Genomic DNA, 20,049 nt, shown 5'->3' with positions numbered 1-20,049 from the left:
AAACACGTTTCAGTGAATTTTCTATTTAATGCAATACAGTGTGGTACTCTTTTACATTAACGCATCCCTTGACAGTGTAGTATTCAGCTGTGTTCACATAGAAATCTCTGAAAACAAAGAGAACAACCGGTGGAGCAGAAGAGAAAGTACATGATCAACAAAAGCCTCGTTTCAGGATTCATCTCATTCTGGTTCCACTATGACGTTATAATATATCACACACAGTGAACATACTGTTTCCTGTGGGACGGACAGGAAGCTTTGTTGCATCCTTTGTGTGAGTTACAGGATGGTATATTGTTGGAACCAAACCAAAACCTTCTATATGTTTGAAATAGTATATTCCATAAGATTGTTTATGTTCTCTATATGCGTAAGAGGAAATAACTCTAGACCGGCACACTGTGTTTACCTTTCATCCAAAAAGGGGAAACCGGGGCTGTAAGGGCTGTAAGTCATTCCCTCTCTCTTCTCCTTTCACACTACGTCTGTCCTATCAAATAAAGGCAAAAAGCCATAAAAATAATCTTAAAAAATGGAAACAGGCGCTAGTTAACCTGCACATTAACAACAAAATCCAATGTTGAGGGAACAACCACACGAGCCATCAGGAAAGGTTTAGGCTCGATGGCTAAAGAAAAACAGTCTCACTTTATATAAAGTTTGTTTCGACCTCGCTCCCTCTTGACTTTAGCCCTTTGTTCACTCTCCTCACTTACGTTTCTCTTTTCACGCGCTGAGCTGAACTGCCAGTCAGAGTGAATTCATTTAAATACAGGCTTGGCTGTCTCTGATGCTAATTCAGCATGCCGAACTGGCTGGAAAAAAAACCCCCCACAAGAGGTGATGATGGCCGAGGGCGTGCAGTGCGGCGAGCTCAGCTGCTGAATGCACAGGAGGCATTTCTTCTGTAACCTCACAATTACACGATTGCATTGCGTTGTTCAGTGTCAGTGCAGAAAGTAGTGCGCGCTTTACATAGCAAGGTGTGGCGTGATGCTGTGGAGGCCGGGATGGTAGATGGTGTGTTCCAGGGTTTTGCAGAATATCAACATTCCTGTCTGCCGATAGGGATCTATGGTGCGCAGTGATCTGTCTGAGAGAGACGCTCCATTTAGTGCGAAGAGACAGAGGCTGTCAAACTCTTATCAGAGCGTCCTGGTACACCCACGGCCCTGATGTTGCTCCCGCGGTGACCTCTCCCCCCCACATCCTCACATCTGATCTGCCAAGTGGCCACCTGAGTCGAGAGGCGCTCTGCAGCTCTTTGAAGAGCTGCCCCCAAAGTCACACTGTGAACCCCTCTCCCGGCTCCTCAACAGTGTTCAGCTCAGTTAGAACAGCAGATGTTAAACAGGGACGCTCGGTACTTTCTCAATTCTAATAGACGCTCTTTCACTCTCAGAAACAGCCCTAAAATGTCTCAGAGATATCAGAAAGGTTCCTTTGCAGTCACAAGGCCGTGATGTTGCCTGCAGAGACGGCAGGAGGAGGGGGTGTATCATTGCAGGAGCTTGTGGGCGGAATAGGACGCCCCTTGGCTGTTTAACTCTCATTTTGTACTTGTGTATTCATTATACATTCCTGGATAGCTTTAATGACATTTCTGAGGATAATCTAACAGAGCTCTAACATACATGTATCCTGATCTGAGTCATTTGATAATCAGCATACTGAGTCACGATCCAATATTTGAATTCACCTGGATAATACAGCTGCACAATGCACACTTTAAGTACTTTGAGGTTATTAAAATCACTTCAGTGTATGTGCTTGACAGTTTAATAACGCTGCAGTGCAATACAAGAAAAAATGCGTGCATCCAAACGGTTCCTATGGGTTTTTATTTTAGTTTTTACAAATAACAAAGTAAAAAAAAAACTGAGTGCAGCATTTGTTGTTTTTTAAATAGGATAACCAAGTAAACAAACTAAAATGCGTCCTCAGAAATTGCTCTCAAATTCGCTTAGTGCAGTACAGAAGACTATAAATGAGTAATATAATCACAGTTATCCTTCACTGTAGTGTTAGAGGTGAACTTTAGCATTCCCAGTCACAACAAATACAAATCTGTCACAAATTTCGCTCATTACAACTTATAGTAAAACTAGTTCTCTAAAACTGAAAAAAAAATTCAAGTCCTGTTAAAGTGTTGTACCAGCTTAAGTTGAACATGAAAAAAAAAAATCAGTTTTAGAATAAGACCTGAATATCTTCTGCAAAGTGTGCTCTCCGTTTCCAACACTGAAAACAAAGGATCAGAATAAGAATAGTTGCTCAGAATAATATGCTCAGAATATCAGATCCTGATCAATTAAACAATGCATTGATCGGACCGATATTTCCAATCCTATCACAATATCCCTACTGTATGTCACAGTTGTCTTCCCTTTTTGTTAAATGTTTCCCGCTGGTGTTTCCTGAATACCTGACGTGGTCACCTGCACTCTTTCTTAGGCGGCTGCAGATAAATGCTCACGCTGACAGTCTTGCATCAGGATAGCTGTCCTGACCACACTTATCTGCCCTCCATCACTCACACAGTGATCTTTCACATTTCCACTCCCTTCCAGGCCAATAAATCCATGCTGATTGCGCTCCCCCCTTAGGCCCGTCGGTCCTGCTCTTTCCCTCACTGTCATTACAGCCAACACTCGGCTCATAATGGCCCTCATTTACAGTATTTACCTTGAAAAGTGATCATGAGTGACGTCTTTGCCCTCATACGTTATTCTCTCAAGGCGCCAAATCTGAGAGGGCCTACAAATGAAATTCATACCAACAGCATAAATATCATATTATGATTCAATTATAAACTATTAAAAAAGATTCTATTGACTTACTATTAACATGCTCTCAGATTTATGAGTATGATTAAAGATAATAATGTGCATCTCTATGTTGTGTGGACCTGGTTCAGTTTTACCTTTACATATTCTGAATTAGGCCGTTTTTCAAATTTTGCATTTTGGAATTAAGACGTGGGATATGCCAGTGTTCTTCGGCTTTCAGGATCCTTATTTGGGCATGTATACAGCCAGTTCAGAATATTTAGTCTCTGGGTTTTTACTGCAGTTTGCAATGCACGGCCTCTCGTCTGTTCAAGGGCGGCTCTGTGCATTGTCATGGATACGGGTACACAAAACCAATTCGCCAACAGTTTGCAAGGCTGGAGAAGAGATGCGTGCAAAATAAAAACCCACATTTCTGATCAGAAAGAAAAACACTTTGCTTTTTTAAACTTAATGAAGGATTTGGATAGCAGCAGGTTTTTTGATATGTGCAGAAGGTGACGGAAAGAGAGTCCAACAAGTCCGTCACCAGTAGGGACTGAAAAAAATACTATTGTGATGCAAAGAAGCAAAATAACAAGCGGCTCTAGCTGTTCTACTTCTCCATATTTTGGTGTGATAAATGGTATATTAGGGCACATTAATCAGAGTATTGCTGCCTATTAGATGGTTTGCAAACTATTATGTTATTTAAGCTTATTTACAAATTAAAATATCACTACATACCTGAGGAGCTCTGTGCTACTTTAGTTAAAACATCAGCCACAAAAAAAACAGCCTTTTACTTCTAGCGTCCGTGTGTGTTGCTTTTTCTGACTTGCGTGCGTGATGCTTGTATGTTGTGAGTGTGATTTTTCCGAGGAGCACGTGAAAGCAGCATATGCTCGGCCGCATGTAAACAGGAGTGTTAGTGAAATATTTCCATCACTCATGTAAACAGCTTAGTAGGAATATTGTTGTTTTCGCAATAAGGGCAAAAAACAGACTATTTTGTGCATGCAAACATACTCGGTGTAATCTGGTGACTCAAACAAGTCATTTTACACACACAACTAGTGCTGAGTTGTGGATGAATGGTGCTGATGATAGTATTGCTCAGTCCAGTTTGTTTTGGTTGTTGTGCGACAAAGCATCTATCTGGCCGTGTTTATCAGGGAGCGACATCTCGGGGTGTTCGTGTGTGTATTTGTGTGTGTGTGGGGGGGTTCAGTCAATATGTCCTGGGCTTAGGTCAAGGCTCCTGCAGTCTGCAGCCTCTGCATCGATAGAGAAAGCAGAGCCACCCTGACCTATTCAGCCGCCTCCCCGAGCTGTGATCCAGCTGAAAATGAATTCTTTAAACCTTTAGAGAAGAGAGCTGCAGAGCTGGAAGTGTGCCAACAGGAATCCTGCGACCAGAGCACGGCTTAATCTACTCAACATGAAACCAAACCCGGGAAACAACCTCGAATCTACGAGAAATAAGCTCTGTCTGTCTCCCGCAGCTGATAGGGTTTTTACACCAGTGGAAAGCTATTTCTTAGATCTACCTGTTTTGTAATCTAACTGATTCAGTGCTGCGCCTCCGTGCTAAACCAGGCTGAAAACAAATCCTGATATACACATTCATGACCATGTTTTCTCAGAAGTGATCTACAAAACACGGTTCAGGGAAACGAATGTCGTCTTTCCGACTTCCCATAATACCGCATGCTCAACAGGGCATTTCCAGATAAAGGATTCAGGGTTTCTGGAAGCTCCTGGAGGCCTGTCGATACAATTGATGTATCACTAACTGACATCACAAAGTGAGAATGTGCATCTTCATGTTGTGTGTGGGATCTGGAGCTGTCTTGATTTTTTTTTTTTTAGATTTTAAGGACAGAAAATATTTGAAAGTATCTTTGAAACCTGTAGCAACATCAGTATTCTTGTGCTGCTTTCAGAAGCTTTTCACGAGTGTTACAAAGTTTAAACCCCGAGCAAATTGGTTTGATTTCTTTCAAAAAAAAAAAAAAACACGAGAAAAAGGCAATGAGCATCTTGGTAAGAAATGTTCTACAAATTAGTAAATTTAGAAGAATGTTTCAGAAAAGCTAGGGAAAAATATCTAGGGAAAAATAAAAACAAGCTGGGCAAAAACAATATTTAGAATGATCATGATTACGTGTTTAAATTTATGATACAAAATTATTATATTTTTAGGCACTTTTTCTGAGTCATTTTCTGTTTTTAGCTTTTTTATTTTTTTTAAATTTTATTTTAATGTTATTCTTTTATTTATTTATTTATTTATTACTAATTTTCCTTGCTAATATGTGGCTCATTGCTTTTTTTTTTTTTTTCAAAGAAATTGTGCCGTTTTGCCCAGGTTTCAAATGGTTAAACTGTTTTACCTGTTCAGAAAAATAAAGCGCTCATTGTGTGGGGATGTCCCTGACACTTTTGCTGAATAGCAGCCGCTGTGGCCACAGGCAGCAATCAAAGAAGTTAAAACACAGTGTAACTGCAGCTCAGGCTCTGGAGGTCTGTCAATACAGCTGATGGATTCCTCGCCAAGGACTCTGTCGACGGTTTTTCACCTTCTGACTTTGTTTCAGACGCGTTTGCTTCTGAAAAGCTGACATGGCTCTCGATTTGTGTTTTTGTATTTCTGTCTTTGCAATTTCTGGCAATTTGCACAAATAGTTGTTCTGATTAGTATGAAAAACCTGAGAATTGAAACAAAAAACATTTTAGGATTACATAGACACTTGGCGTACGTATTCTGGAGCCAGGGGGAGCATGTTTCTCATAACCACTTCACAACAAACAGAAGATCAATTATATGGGCACTTGTGAAAGCAAGTATTTTCTACTAAGTTAGATATTGTTTCATTTTATGAAAAAAAAGATAAAAATAATAATACATAGTGCTTTATTAATCTTTTGTGTTGTTAAACAGCCTTTTTGGGTGTAATAGTGTGATGTATTATATATATGTAAATGGTGGTCAATACTGTACATTTCTTAAAGAGACAGGCACTAAAATGAAGTGTTTCAGAAAAAGGGCGAATATTGTAAAAGCACAGACGATGTGAGGAAAATAGTGCTTTTTTGAACCTGATAATCGGCACAATAGGTCCTCTCTAAAATACAAATTTAGAACGCTGTGCAAAGGTGCAAAGGCTCACAGTGCTTTATTAGTCAAATACACTAACATGCTGGATTGCATAGGTTCAGAACGTCAAATTTATTTATACAGCCCAAACTCACAAGTTTGTCTCAAAGGGCTTTACATCTAGAATTTACACTAGATTACATGTTGCACAATTTCCTGTGTGAATCCCTCGTGTGTATGAAGGCACACATGTAAATGACGTACTCTGAAAATAGATTTGCCACATTTTTTATGTTGACGCTCTCCAGGCTTGTGCCTGCATCTCAGTCACTACATTTACATTCATCCTTTCGGCTAGTTGCTATTGGCCCAATCACCCTATTATTTAGCCTACAATAACTTAATAAAAAACCGCAGGGTCACATACGTAAAATCAAACGGGCTAAGCAAATCCAGCCTTAAATGATCAATATCAGTTTAACTGTATGCTATTTTTTATAATATTTTCACTGCTTTACCTTGCTGTAAGACAGTCCTTACTCCAGCTATTGTTCAGGTAAGGTTCAGGTAAAGCGGAGCAAATATTCAAATATATTGTATACTTAAACTGATTTTAAAATAAATACAAAATATTACCATTTAAAGTTGTACGTCTCGCACCTAAGCCAAAATAAAAATCACAAGTCCCTCCTTAGGGCTTATTTTAAAAAAAAAAAAGCCTTACCTGTTTCGCACCATCCCTTCTTTCCTCATAATTGACAAATAATCCCTGTGGTTAGGGCGGCGCTGCGACTATGAGCGTGTGCACAGCGCCAAGGCCAGGTCAAGTCCAACTAAGGCATATACATGAAAGAGGAGCTGGATTTCCAGTTGCTTTATCTAGGTCTGTTTGTCCACTTTTAGTCAGACTAGCAGAATAATTCAACTTTTTCTATCATGTAAACATACTGACTCAGAAACTCTCAAGTGCCAGCTGATGTTTGGGGCTGTTTTGTCATCTGTTTTTACTGTGTAGTGTCAGTCAGCCTGCCTGTGTCAGAGGTGTTATTCATCTTAGACACAACTATAGCTCGGACTGAGTTCCCCCTCCAGTTCTGAACCCTCGGGCCATTGCCTGTCAGACTGCTCTTCAGGAAAGAAACTGACAAAAAAGAGTCGTGTTTCGGCTCTGTAGTCGTCCACCAAAGCCCCCCTTTGACCCCGTTTCTTCCAGAGAGCGCTCGTTTTTCCAAGATGACACGGTGAATGTACAAACAAGGGTTGCACCCAGATTGCAAACCATCTAATTTGATGAAAACGCTCTGCCTCAAAGTGTCATTTTCCAGAAGCACACATACAGCGCCTGGATACGTTACATCACCGGGGAATGGGATGTAATAAGTACGGACATCAATGCAGAAAGACAGACACCCGTATGCATCCCTGTCCTGCTGGATTATCCGAGGGTTGCGTCAGTGACCCGAGGCGGCCACTGAGATTTGGGTTGTGAGCGCATCAAAGTCCTGTCAACATTTTGTCAGTGTTTTATTTATGTTTTGTGAAGAACCTTGCCTCCTTCTTATGAAAAAAAGGGCGAACACCATCTTAAGTGTCAGGGGTTGAATATTTTGCACACTCAGGATGTTTTTTTGCAAAAGAAAAATGCTTCTCATCAAGCGAAGAAAATAGCTCAGGTAGTGTGTGTGAGCCGCTTCCTGTTCTGCCGCGGCCGTGATTGTGTGAGCGGCGATGATCTGTGTCATTCAGCTTCTAACTGGGATCTCACTCTGCAGCTGACTCATATGCTTTTTATAGCCGTCTCTGTCATTCCACTTTATAGCTGGTGTGTGTGTGTGACACCGTCCTGCTGGGAGGAAAGAGGGTGTTGATACTTAGCGGCGTGTTGAGTTAAAGTTTTTACATACTGGAAGCTTAAACCAACAAAGTACACTTAACATGGGGCTTTATTTGGAAAGTACAGTTTACTATAGACCGCTTATAGTTGAATTTGTAGTTTTATGACTTTTGTTTTGGAACTACATCACTGAACACTGGCTTTTAAAGGACAGAAAAAAAACCCTGAAATATATAATGCTCTAAAAATTTGAGAGTTGAATCATGTGGAAACACTTATACGCTTTATTGACGAGAACTGGATAATAAGATCGATACTGCTCTCATGTCTGTACGTTCAATGTGGATCTAGTGCAAGCAGGTGGTTCGCTGAGCTTAGCATAAAGACTGGAAATATGGGCAAACAGCTGGCCTGACTCCGCACTTCAGAGTTATAAAACAAACAGGTAAAAATGTCAAAGAATCCACATATTTTTGTATTCTTTAGTGTCAACAGTTTAACACATTTATTATGCCAATATTAGGTTCCTAACCCCAATAATATTTTCACAGTTGTAGGTGTAGACTGCACACTCACAACAATAACATTTCCTTATATATATATATATATATATATATATATATATATATATATATATATATATATAAAGAAAAAAACAAAGAAAAAACAACAATATAAATATATAAATATAAAGAAAAGAGCTTTGATAATTATCTTTTTAATAAAACAAAAAGAAGAAAATTATCTATACTTGGTCTTCCCATTTCTTTTTAAACTACTTTTACTTTTTAAAGCATTCATTTCTCAATATTTAAACTAAATGTTCATCCTTTTTTCAATCCCAAGATGCATTGAACGTAATAAAATGAATATATTCTGGACTAAAACTTAAGATTTCCCACACTAATCAAATATGATTAAATTTCTCCACATTCCCTCTAATGAAAATGAATCTTGCACATTAAATAGGCCAGCGTCTATTTGGAGTAATTCAATGAGCTCTGTGTGTGTTGCAGTCTGAGCTGCTCTGTTTTTTGTTTTGATAGCTGTCCCTGTGTGTGTGTGTATCTCACTGGCTGGCTACACTCTACACTGTGCTTATATGATGCTCAACGCTGATAATATCGACCCATAGTGGTGATGGTGTTGTGCTGAAGCAAAACGCGCAATGTCGGGTTCCGTCTTGGGTTAACACTGTTAGCTTTGTCAGCACTGTTGCCATTGTTAGCACTGCTAGTGTTTTTCCCTGCTCTCTTTCCTCATCAGGTTTGTGTGGCTTGGTTTGTGGAAGTAGATTTCCAGCTATTTTAAAGAGTCAATTAATCTATTGATTATTTTCTTGATTCATGGATTAGTTGACTGTTGATGTCTTGTTTTGTCTACAACCAAAGATATTCAGTTAAGAAACCAGTAGGAGGACACTGTGCCTGTGTCTTTTCGGTGTTTACGCTGGACAGTTGTTTATTTGTCCTCATACAAATGTCCTTCCAGTAATCAGCGTCAATGGAAGGACCATTTTAAATAATTCCTCCCGTTTGTTTCCGAAAAAGAAACAAAAATTCGAAGCAGTTTTTGAAATGACTGCAGGCCATCAAACTAATTTCGCAACAGATGAAAACATTTAAAAGTGGATAGAAAAAGTTGTTCGTCTTTTTAAGTGCTTCCTCTATGATTTTATGTTGCAGCTGCTGCTCAGGAGTAATTTTAGTTTGACATTTTCCTCACGGTGGTGGTAATTTGGGTACTGAATGAATATTGAGCAAACGCTTACATTTGTCTGCTGCTCAGTGGTTCCTCTTGTCTGCAGACAAGCTCTCCCACAGTCCTCTCTGTGTCAGATGACAGGCATGTGAATGGGGATGGTGAGGGGAAGCCCTGCGCCACGGCGAAGCAGAATGGAGGAAGAGCTCCTTTGCATGTCAGATTTACTGGAGGAGCTGTCAGCCTGAGACGGCCGCTGCCTGCAAACTGCGGGACGCTGGTGGAATGACCAAAACTGACCCGCTTTTACAACACAAAAGTCACAGGGGGGGTTATCCATCTGAGCTGAGCTGTGGATCCCCTGAAGCCAAAGCAGAGGAAAATGCTTTGTAGTATTAGACAAGGGTCATCTCATTACATCACAAACGTGACATTTTGCTCTCTGCGGTTGCTAATTTATATTACGTTGAGGACTAAAATAGCTCTCCTCATCCTGTTACGTGTAGCACAGCTGGTTACAGTACCTCCCCCCTCTATACGCACTCCTCATTGAGATGTGGTTTTTCCACCGTTCGATCTGAGAACATTTTTCGCTCTCAGATTGATTGATGATACATGACAGAACAAAGGCAGAACCCCCCCCCGAAGGCATCAGATGCACCTGCCAATTATTTTATGTGACAGGCAGAATCAAAAACTCGAAGTGTTTAATTTGAACTGAAATTAAAATTCACGTTTGCTAAAAAAAATCAGCATATATGGCCTATCCTTGATGTTTTTTTTTTTCACTCGTGTCCGCCTGGTTACTTGCACTTTTTTTTTTTTTGCAGAGGTAGTGCCGCCAAAATAGTGTTCTCCACAAGCTTGATTAATGTGATTAGTCCAATATAGTGCTGTTTTTAGGCAGTTCAGTCCTATCTGTGATTTAAACACTCCCTACATTAGCCACTGACTCTGTATGTCTATGTTGTTTGTGGTCATTTGTCATCACCACATCAACATTATAGCTTCTTTAATGTGTAACAAACACAGCAGTGAGTGTGTGGGAGCTGTCAGTGACTCAGCAGGTGTTTAGATGACATGAATAAAGAGCACTGTACATTTGGAATTAGAGATAACATAAATTATTCTTTAAAAGGTCTTAAAAATAGTCGTACATGGGAAGTAGGATTTTATGAATTGTTTTTTTTTTCTGACGTTGCATTGTAAAGTCTCAAAATAATTGGCAACATAATTTTTTTGTCGTCACATAATTTCAGAAATTCATTTCCTTAAACTTGTCATGATGGAAATCTGAGCAGTGGACTCTCACATGCAGAGAGAAAAAAAACCCAACAACAATACAAAATCACCAATAAAACCAGCCAGAAATGCCAGATATTTCCCACTTATGTTGGTACACCAAAAAGAAACCTTTGTGATAATATTATATTTTTGTTGTCTTCAATGTGTTCCACTTTAAAAAGTGTTGTTTTTTCATCATTTGTCAGAGATAATCTAGTATTTTTTTTTTTTTTTTACCTGTACAAGTCAAAAAAGTTTAAGCAAAATAAAGATTTAGGCAAAATAAAATTATAAATAATAGAATAAATTATAGAAATAAAATTCAAACAAAATAAAATAAATAACATATATTATAAAAATAAAATCAAATTTAGGCAAAAAAAAAAAAGTCCTTCAGTTTTAAAACACACCATGTGAAATTAGTTTTTCTCACCTTTTAGTTATTAGAAAGCTTGTCTTGGCTAAATAGTTTTCACTTTCTGCTTGAAACTTAGTCACTGTTCCCTCAATTGTGTCCAAAAAAATGTGTTGATCATTTTTAATCCAATAGCTGCAGTATTGTTAGAGTCTATATCTCACAGAAATTGAGGGAAATGAAAATCACAGTTTGACTCTAATTGTATCTTAGACCACCTGATGCACTTTCTCTAGTTTAGGTAGGACTCTGGAGGAAAGTCTGAGGTTTCCTGTTTTGTTTTTGGTCAAAACAATGTCAAAGTATGGAGTTAATTAGCTAAATATAAAAAAAAAAAGTAATATATGTATACTGCAAACCAAGAGTCATGTAGTTTAAGCTCTGAATAGTATGTTCTGGCTGGTAAAAGGACTGCATGCATACAGAAAAGAGGCAGTCTATGACTTGTTCTACAGTCTGCTTCTTATATAATAGTAATAATCACTGTGGTGAAATTCAGATGCCAGCACTGCTGACACTTATCTGCCAAAGCGTCAGCGTTTGAATCTTAATTTTTAAATGTTATTTTTAGGCTTCAAAAGATTTGCTTGTAAGCACTCGCTGAAAATGTCTGACTGGTGTATTTTACATCTCTGCGTTCATGTTAATGTCCGAATCACGAGGATCGTCTTGATTTCATCTTTGAAATTTAAGATTTGAGCACCGAAAGCCGGGCAAAATGCTGCGTGTGCAAACAGGCAGGCTGAGGCTGAAACCAGCTGCAGGCATAAAGCCCCGGTGGAAATGGTCGCCAGCTTGGTGTCTTTCCTCTCTGTGTCTTTGGGCTTCAGTACATTGTTTGAAGCAGACTAAGCTGCATGGCGACAGAGGCTTTTTGAGTGCCAGGTTCCCATTCACACTGATCACACATTAGACTGATCAAATCAGACTCCAGGCCTGCTTCCTGACTAACTCAATTTGCTCTCATACGCTTCCCTTTTCACGCTGAGCACATGCACGCTCACATTTATACACACACACACACACACACTGGCCTGCCTGCACGCCTAAACATGTGCACACAAACAGAAAACCAACAGAGAGTGGGGCAGTACCCATTGAGCTCTAATGAAAAGCAGAAAAAGCCGTTACCTTGGCAACTGCCAGCATACATCTTCAGGAGGACCCAGATTTCCTGTCTGACTGCGATCGTATTGTTTTGGTTCTCTTTTGATAGCCGCAGCATCCCTAGACAGATTATCTCACGGCTGGCAAGAATTTATGCTAAATCATCGCGAATTAAACAACACCCATTTGTGCAGACAGGAAGTCGCCACTCTGAAAATCCCCAGCTGTGGATTTATTACCTCCGATTTCGACTGAATACTCCGAACTCTTAAAACACAAATGTAATCAGTGATCTGAGTGATTTTTATCTTGGCCTTGAGCCAGAATCTCCTCTATGCGTTCAGCCGTAGAGCCGCACAAGGACGAGATAACGGCTGCCAGGACCAGAGAGACATGGGAGTTAAACTGTCGATGTGACTTATTCAAATTACCAACATGTTTATTAAGACAGAATATCTGCAGAAAAACATTTTTTTTACCTTGCACCAAGAGCATAACCTGGGTCAAAATGGAGACAAATCTCCCATCAAGACACTAAAACCAGAGTGTTGACCTTTTTTCTTTTTCTTTTTTTTTTTTTTTTTTTGAAGGATGAGTATATTTCCTAGAAAACAGTTTGGAAGATTTAACCCCTACAGTTCAGTTTATTCCACACTTATACTGTATCAACGTGAAGTCATACGTGTCTGGAATACATTTGCTTTTGCAAAGCATTCAGGTCCACAGTGTCCTCATCATTATCATGCTCATCACCATCACCATAATCAGATTATTATAATTATTATAATTGCCTGTGCAGCGTTTGTTATCTTCGCATGTCGGTCTAAACAGGACACAAATCAGACCCCCAATGTGATTTCAGCATTTGGAAATGCAGCGGAGATGTAGGAAGGGCACAACATATACCCTTTTAGCTTTGCGCAGGTTCCTGGGTGTAATTTAACAAAACATCCGTGACACTTAAAAACCACAATGACAGTTAACTATCCCACCTCCAAGCCATAGATGTCCCTCTGTGGTTAAATAACACAGGGGGTAATTAACTGTGTGCGCTGTGTTCTCTGCTGTGACGTCTCTCTCCTTGGGTTATGTGTTGATGTTTCTGTAGGTGGCTTTGTTGTGCATGCTAAATGCGAAACAAACAGGAAATTTAAAACCGACAATCACCGGAAGTTTTACTTTATTCTGAGACAAAAAAAAAAAAAAATCCAGTAAGTGCCTGACAAAATGCATCGCCTCAGTAATGTCTCATAACTTTAAAGGTCCTAAAAATGATGTGAAATATGGAGTCCTATGTACAGTAGACAGCATTTTTTTTTTTTTGGACAAATTTTGAACAATTTTGCTTATTTCACATGAGAGATTTCTGTATTTTTGTTGTTTCTTTTCTCACATGGTTTAACCTTTTGAAACCTGAGCAAATCGACTTTTTCAAAAACTTGGGAGGAATGCAATGACCCAAAAATTGGCAACAAATTAGCAAGAGGTTACAAGAAAATTACCTGAAAATTAGCAAAAAAACCAAAAAAAAACAACAAGGAAGTGACCCCAAAACAGTGCCAAAAAAAAAATCTAATATTTTTCCTTCTCTTGCTCTGTCTCCTTTTTTTAAACTTTAATTTTCGTGTTGTTTTATTGTCAGCTTTTACAGATTTCTATCAATTTGCTCTTTGCCTTTTTTGCATGTTTTTGAAGATAATTGCACCTTTTTGCTCAGGTTTCAAAGGTTGAAATACTTGTGAAAGGCGTCTGAATGCAGCACAAGAAAACCTCACGTCATCCAGATTTCAAAGGGTTAAAGGGTGTGGAGCTTAGATGTGAAAAATGTGTGTCACATATTTCAGGGCACCAATCAGGTTTAACATTTCAATTCAAATCTGGTGACATTTGGTGGATTGATCAAATTAAGTCAGATCTCATCAAACTGAAAGAATGTTTTTGAATGAGTTTTTGAATGTTAAACTTTTCCTAAATTATAACTAAAAGATTTTATCTTTGTTTTTTATTTAATCACATGTTTAATTCATAAGGAAATAGCCACTTAGTATGTGAAACCAAGCTTACAAATAAGATAATTCTTGCAAAACGTCGCTTTTGTACGTGTAAAACTCTCAATGCTGAACATTTTATTATTCTCCCACCTGGTAATTACCTGACTGCAACTAATGGTTTGTTTTGTCTGTGATTCATGACTTGGAAACCACTGTTGTACCCCTTTTGCTTGAATGTGTCAGGTAGTCAAATGACTCTTAACGCCCTCCATCACTTAATAGCGCCACATTTCCTCTATTATTAAAGGACAGACCTTTACCGTGCTCGTCTCACTGATTTCTGCAAGACAATAGGTGACATACTGTGTTGCCATCCGGTTACAGGAGACACACGGTCCAATAATAGGTTGACGTAAGCAGTCCAAGTTGCTGATGTTGACAATACAGTAACCTTGTGTGGGTTGCACATGGTGCAGCACTGCTCTGCTGTGCACATTACTTTCCGCCGTTCGATCACAAGGAATGACATGCTTTTACTCAGTTCTGTGGGTGAAAACCTTGAAAACATGAGACGGAGCATGTGATCACACACGTACACACCAACACAAAAGTTTGATTTCAGGTTGATGAGTTGGCATAACTTTTATGTAGCTTGTATTGCAATAGAAACTGTAATAGTGTTAAATGAAGGCTACATTTAATACATAAAGATAAATTAGTCATATTAATTGTGACTTTTCAGCTATGCTAACAGTGTAGGTCAGCACTGGTTGATTAGCATTCAACTAAAAAGTTTAGTGCCAATTAGCTGAAATGCTTAGCACTAACTAAAATGCCAATTAGCCAATGCTAACATGCCAAACTCATGACGAGCATGCTAAACACAATGTCTGCTAAACATTAGCATGTTAGCTCTGTTGTTGTGAGTGTGTTATTACCACCTCAGAGCTGCTAGCATGGCTGTATCCTCGTGTAAAAACTAAAATAAATGTAAATGAAGGATAAATTAATACATAAAGGAAAGTTAGTTATATCATTGGGGACTTCGTAGGCATGCTTATAGAGTAGTTCTAGCAAATGTGGCTAATTAAGCTCTAGCAAACGTGTCTAAATAGCATTAAACTAAAACACTTAGTGCTAATTGGCTAAGATGCTAAGTGCTAATTAGCTACATAAGTAGCAGGCACATCTGTACTTTGCAGTTGTGGCAACATGAGAACATGCTATAAGCCTGCTGTGAACATGTTAAACATAATTCATGTAAAAAATTAGCATGTTAGCTTTGTTGCTGTGTGCATGTTAGCACCACTGTGTCTGAATTAAACTTCAAAGAGCTGCTAGCATGGCTGCAGACTCTTGTTTAACTATCAAAAGTCGATGTAATATTCATGATACTGACTGGCTCGCTTCACACAACTAATGCTTTCTGCAGTTTAGACTCTTCTATGTTCTGACAGCTGCATTTTCAATGATTATGGTTTCATCATTTTAAGTGCATTATTGTGTTCATCGGTGTTGATTATGATCATTAAATTTCCAGTTGAGTGAACAGTTTAAAAGTTACTGTTGTAATTGCTGTTACTACATTATTGCAAATAGAGGGGATCCTTGCTAAACACGTTTGTTAATGGCGTGCAAAAAATAACAAAGAACAGAACAGACTATTCTCAAAAGTTGCCATCAGTATAAACCTTGAAAAAAAAAACATCCAGTTTTCAGTCAGGCTATGTGTCGACACCCAGTGAACTAAAAGGGGTCATGTGTTGTGCTGTATTTTACTGGCACGTGAAGAGTTTTTTGTCTGATAGTAAGTTTCGGTCGTTGCTTTTGTTTGCATGCGCTGCAGCCCTTTGTATAAGCCTTATTGAGGCTCACGCTGATCATGCACAAGCAAACCAGGTCTTGTAGCAAAAGTCACACAGAATCACGTTTGTCACGCAGAGTTTCGATGACCTTTCATCGCACCAGGTTGGTAGAGCTTTTTGCAGCAGGAAGGGGTTCTAAACAAATCCGATAACAGTCTCTGCTCGATGGATTTTCTGTGCTTTTTGCTGTAATTTCCCTTCTCTGGTGTTAATCCCAGTAAAAAGCACATGACTGGATAGCTAAAATGAGAATGAATCCAGACTGTGGTTTGCCCTTGGTTCATTTTGTTTTGCTAAGCTTTCCAAGCCTGAGGCTTTGGCTATTACATGTCACCATCTGCCTCCCTATGCACATACGTCTGTGCATTTTGTATTACTTTCTGCCTCCCAGTGAACTACAGCAAATATAACTCGGAGCAGGACAGAAACTCGCAGTTGATGACGTTGTTTGGTGCCACTTGATCTTAAATTGCGTTGTTATACCTGGAGAAACATGCCAGACTAAATTAACGGAGGATTTATTTTTGTGAAAGTTGTTCTACATCAGTGGTTCCCAACTGGTTCAGCCACTGGGACCAGATTTCTCCTCAGTCATGAGTTCAAGGTCTGCACATAATAGAAATTACCACAGTCAATTTCATGCGGTTATTTTTAAGAAAACATGCCTTCCAAATCCGCGGGATTAAAATCATCAAAAATGAAACCGTTTAGGATGATAGAAGCTGTAGAAATAGTAATTATCATTGGATTTTCACATTTCTGATGGTCATTTAAAATGGGGCTACCTGCTGCAGCAACCTATTATAATGTATAAATACGCAAATCGTTGCACTGTTTTTTCATGGTCTACTTTGTCTTAGCTAATGTCCTGTGGTAACATTGATTTAATATCCCAAAGGCTCTGCTGGCAGACCTGCCTCTGCTAATATCTCCTAAACTCTCATTAATGCATGAAGTTCTGAGTATCAATTTTTTTGGAAAAGTATCTTTTTATGCTTATTGGTTTAGATATACAGGTTATTACTTTCCAGGACAAGCTGGTACAGATCTACCATTAGCAGAGGGAGGCCCAGCAGAGCCAAAAAACTTTCCCCAGTCTTTAAGCAAATCATGAACCAGCGTCTATTTATGCCATCTTCTCCTCTTCTTCCTCCTCAGACAGCCTATAAGCCCTGGTTGTGCGCTCAGTATTTCCCCACCACCCAGCAGTCCTGTCAGAGGAAGGTACCATGCCACCAGTACTGCCTGGAGGTCCAGCAGAGCTGTCCGTTCATCCTGCCCGATAACGACGACCTGATCCACGGCGGCAGCCCCAGCTTCATCTGCACAGGTTAATACCCACTCAGCGTCCCATATGACTTCCTGTTTACAACAGCAGCAGATTAAGCGCGGACATGTTTGCATGTGTGGGTGTGTGTGGCCTTGCATTCTCCAGCGCCTCAGAGAAAACCTCGTTTAATTTATGTCAGTGAATAGGACGCACAGTATTAATTCATGCACAGTGTGTGTCTCCATGTTTATTGGATGGTATTCCTCCAGGAAAACAGGCGAGACGTGTTTCTGAAGGCTTTCTGATGACATCTAGTGGCGCGTTTGAGCACAGCCGCGCTCACACAAGGACGTTTTTAACAATGCATTGATGAATTTAATTTGGCCCGTGTCTCAATATTTACTGCAGTTTATACAGTAGTAATCACCAAGGACTCTGCCTCAGAGGAGCAGGCGCTGGCTGCATGCCAACAAACAAGTTATCTGGAATCTGAGCATCATAACAGCATCATCAGCACAGACAGACCAGTGTTTGCTCTGATTGTGGCTGATGAGACGTCCTCTGGCCGGGCTGACGCTGGGCGGACCTGAGCTGGAAATTACATTAGGACGACAACATGTTATGAGCCAAGGGACCGTAGACGCTTATTAGTTGGGGAAGGGCTGTCTGGAAACGAGGATGACGATACATGTTTTTGTTTTGCGAAATTGAAAGGTGTTCTCTCCAGGAGAGGTCTTCTTAATTTTTACTCAGCCCTCTAAGAAAGACAATTTAATGGAAAAGAAATAAAATAGAGTGCACGGCGTGTCACAAGGGTGCGTTTTTATTATGCACAGAGGATCGTGTCTTTCTTTTACTTGTTACTTTTCCAAATCACATCTAGTCAACTAGCTAAAAGGACCAATAAGTCCAAAACAGACCGTGCATAATAAGATTTTAGAGATTAAACGGTAATATAATTAGCTCATCCACTTTAGCTAAACATTAAGAACAGTTAGATATATTAGATAATGTTGGCCTGTATTGAAATTCAAGTTTAGTCTTTTATTTATTGTATTATTTATATTTTTATTCTTAAACAGAGTAGCTGTAGTATTGATTATTTTATGTTTAATTAAGTGTCCTCTTCTAATGTTGTATTTGAGGCTATAGTGAATATATTAGAGTTTATGTTAAATTACAAATGTCGTTAATGTTAAAAAACGAGTTGTACCAGCAGTATAATTTCAGATACTGGATGAAACAGGGGTTGTAGTTTTCTTCAGCATAAATGAACATGTTCCTATAAAAATGTTCCTACAGTTTCTCATAAAAAATGATAACTGCGCAAGTTTCATCCTCACAGCAGTGGGGATCTATTAGGTTTTTGAAATACCTTCAGCTTTCCGGCAAGACCGGCAAGTTAACGAAGCAAAAGTTGTATGTCATCATCATTTCATCCTTTTTTAAGTAAATGATGAAGGAGCATAATCAAACATGAGTGTGACGTTCTGGACATGTGAAACTTTTCCTTCCACTCAGCATCGATAATAATCCAACTGTGGAAAGTGTCCCAACATCTGCTGGTTCGGGCCTGATCCAAAACTGGACTTTAAACCGCAGACGCTGAGGTGAAGCAAATAAGACTGGGCGCAGCAGACGCCTCCGTTTGTCCTTGAGTCTGTGTAGCAATGCTAAGTTTAACTGTGAAGTCATCATGAGACTAAGCAGCGTTGGCAAAATGTCAGCAAGTCCGTCATTGTTGTTTCTAGCATGTGCTCATTACACAAAGCAACAACAGGCACGCGAAAAACTGCGGAGATGACGGCGTCATATCCCAAACTCTCTGTTTCTCACGTACATATGAATAAACAGTAACCGGAGTTAGCAGGGATCATACAAGGTGCTTAAGGTGCTTGAAGTATTTAAATTTGACACTCAGAACATTAACAACTGGAATTCCTTGAAAATCACACGTTTCTTTTACTTGTTCCTTAAAAAATGAACTTGACTAAGATAGATAGTTAGATACATTTTTGAAAATTCTGAAGCGAAGAACAGCCACACTTGCATTTACATTTTCTAAGTCTGTATGAGCTCTGAGCACCAAAAACAAGGTGGTAAAACTCCAGTAAATATTCGGCGCAAATACGTTTCATGAGCCTGCAGAACACTCACACTGAAGCAGCACAAGCTTAAACTGTAATTCAGCAGTAAATAAGCAGCCGTTTATGTGTGTGTGTGTGTGTGTGTGTGTGTGTGTGTGTGTGTGTGTCTTGCTGCTGATGGTGGTGCTTTTGAATGCAGATTTTTTGAGTTTGCAGGGGGTGCTGCTTGCTCTTTTGTCCTTTGCCAACCACACATCTGAATAATAATAACCAGTTAATTAATGACAAGGTATTTTTAGGCCCTGATAGCACGTCTGCTCCATTTACAAAATTGCACAATTCTCTTGCAATAGAAGGTGAAAACTATTTTATCCTTTAAAATAAAAGTATGTGCTCCAAAAAGTACATGAAAGTCCTTGAATTTGACATGCCCCTGTCTGTGTGAAGCCTGAATCAGATACAAAACATGATGTGAGATCTACAGGATGTTTTTGTCTATCATGTTTTTCCCCAAATTATGTGAAGATACGTACAGAGCCCATTTAAGGCATTCTGTCATCTCAAATGGCTTGAAAAATAGTGCATATAGCTGCTGTAAATATGAAAAACATCTCCCAGAAACCT

At 39.3% G+C, this 20,049-nt stretch overlaps 1 protein-coding gene across 1 annotated transcript in view; it reads left to right on the top strand.

Moving 5' to 3' along the window:
• Nucleotides 1–20,049, top strand: part of nalf1a (NALCN channel auxiliary factor 1a) — a 43,126-nt gene that overhangs the window by 17,682 nt on the left and 5,395 nt on the right. The window contains exon 2 of the mRNA XM_042513371.2: nt 17,227–17,398. Within this exon, the coding sequence (XP_042369305.1) occupies nt 17,227–17,398 (172 nt within the window). The remainder of the gene's footprint in view (nt 1–17,226; nt 17,399–20,049) is intronic.

This window comes from Plectropomus leopardus, chromosome 24 (assembly GCF_026936395.1).
Source record: "Plectropomus leopardus strain MGB_pleo_1.0 chromosome 24, ASM2693639v1, whole genome shotgun sequence".
Classification (NCBI taxonomy): domain Eukaryota; kingdom Metazoa; phylum Chordata; class Actinopteri; order Perciformes; family Serranidae; genus Plectropomus; species Plectropomus leopardus.
This window is presented reverse-complemented; position numbering and strand designations above follow the sequence as displayed.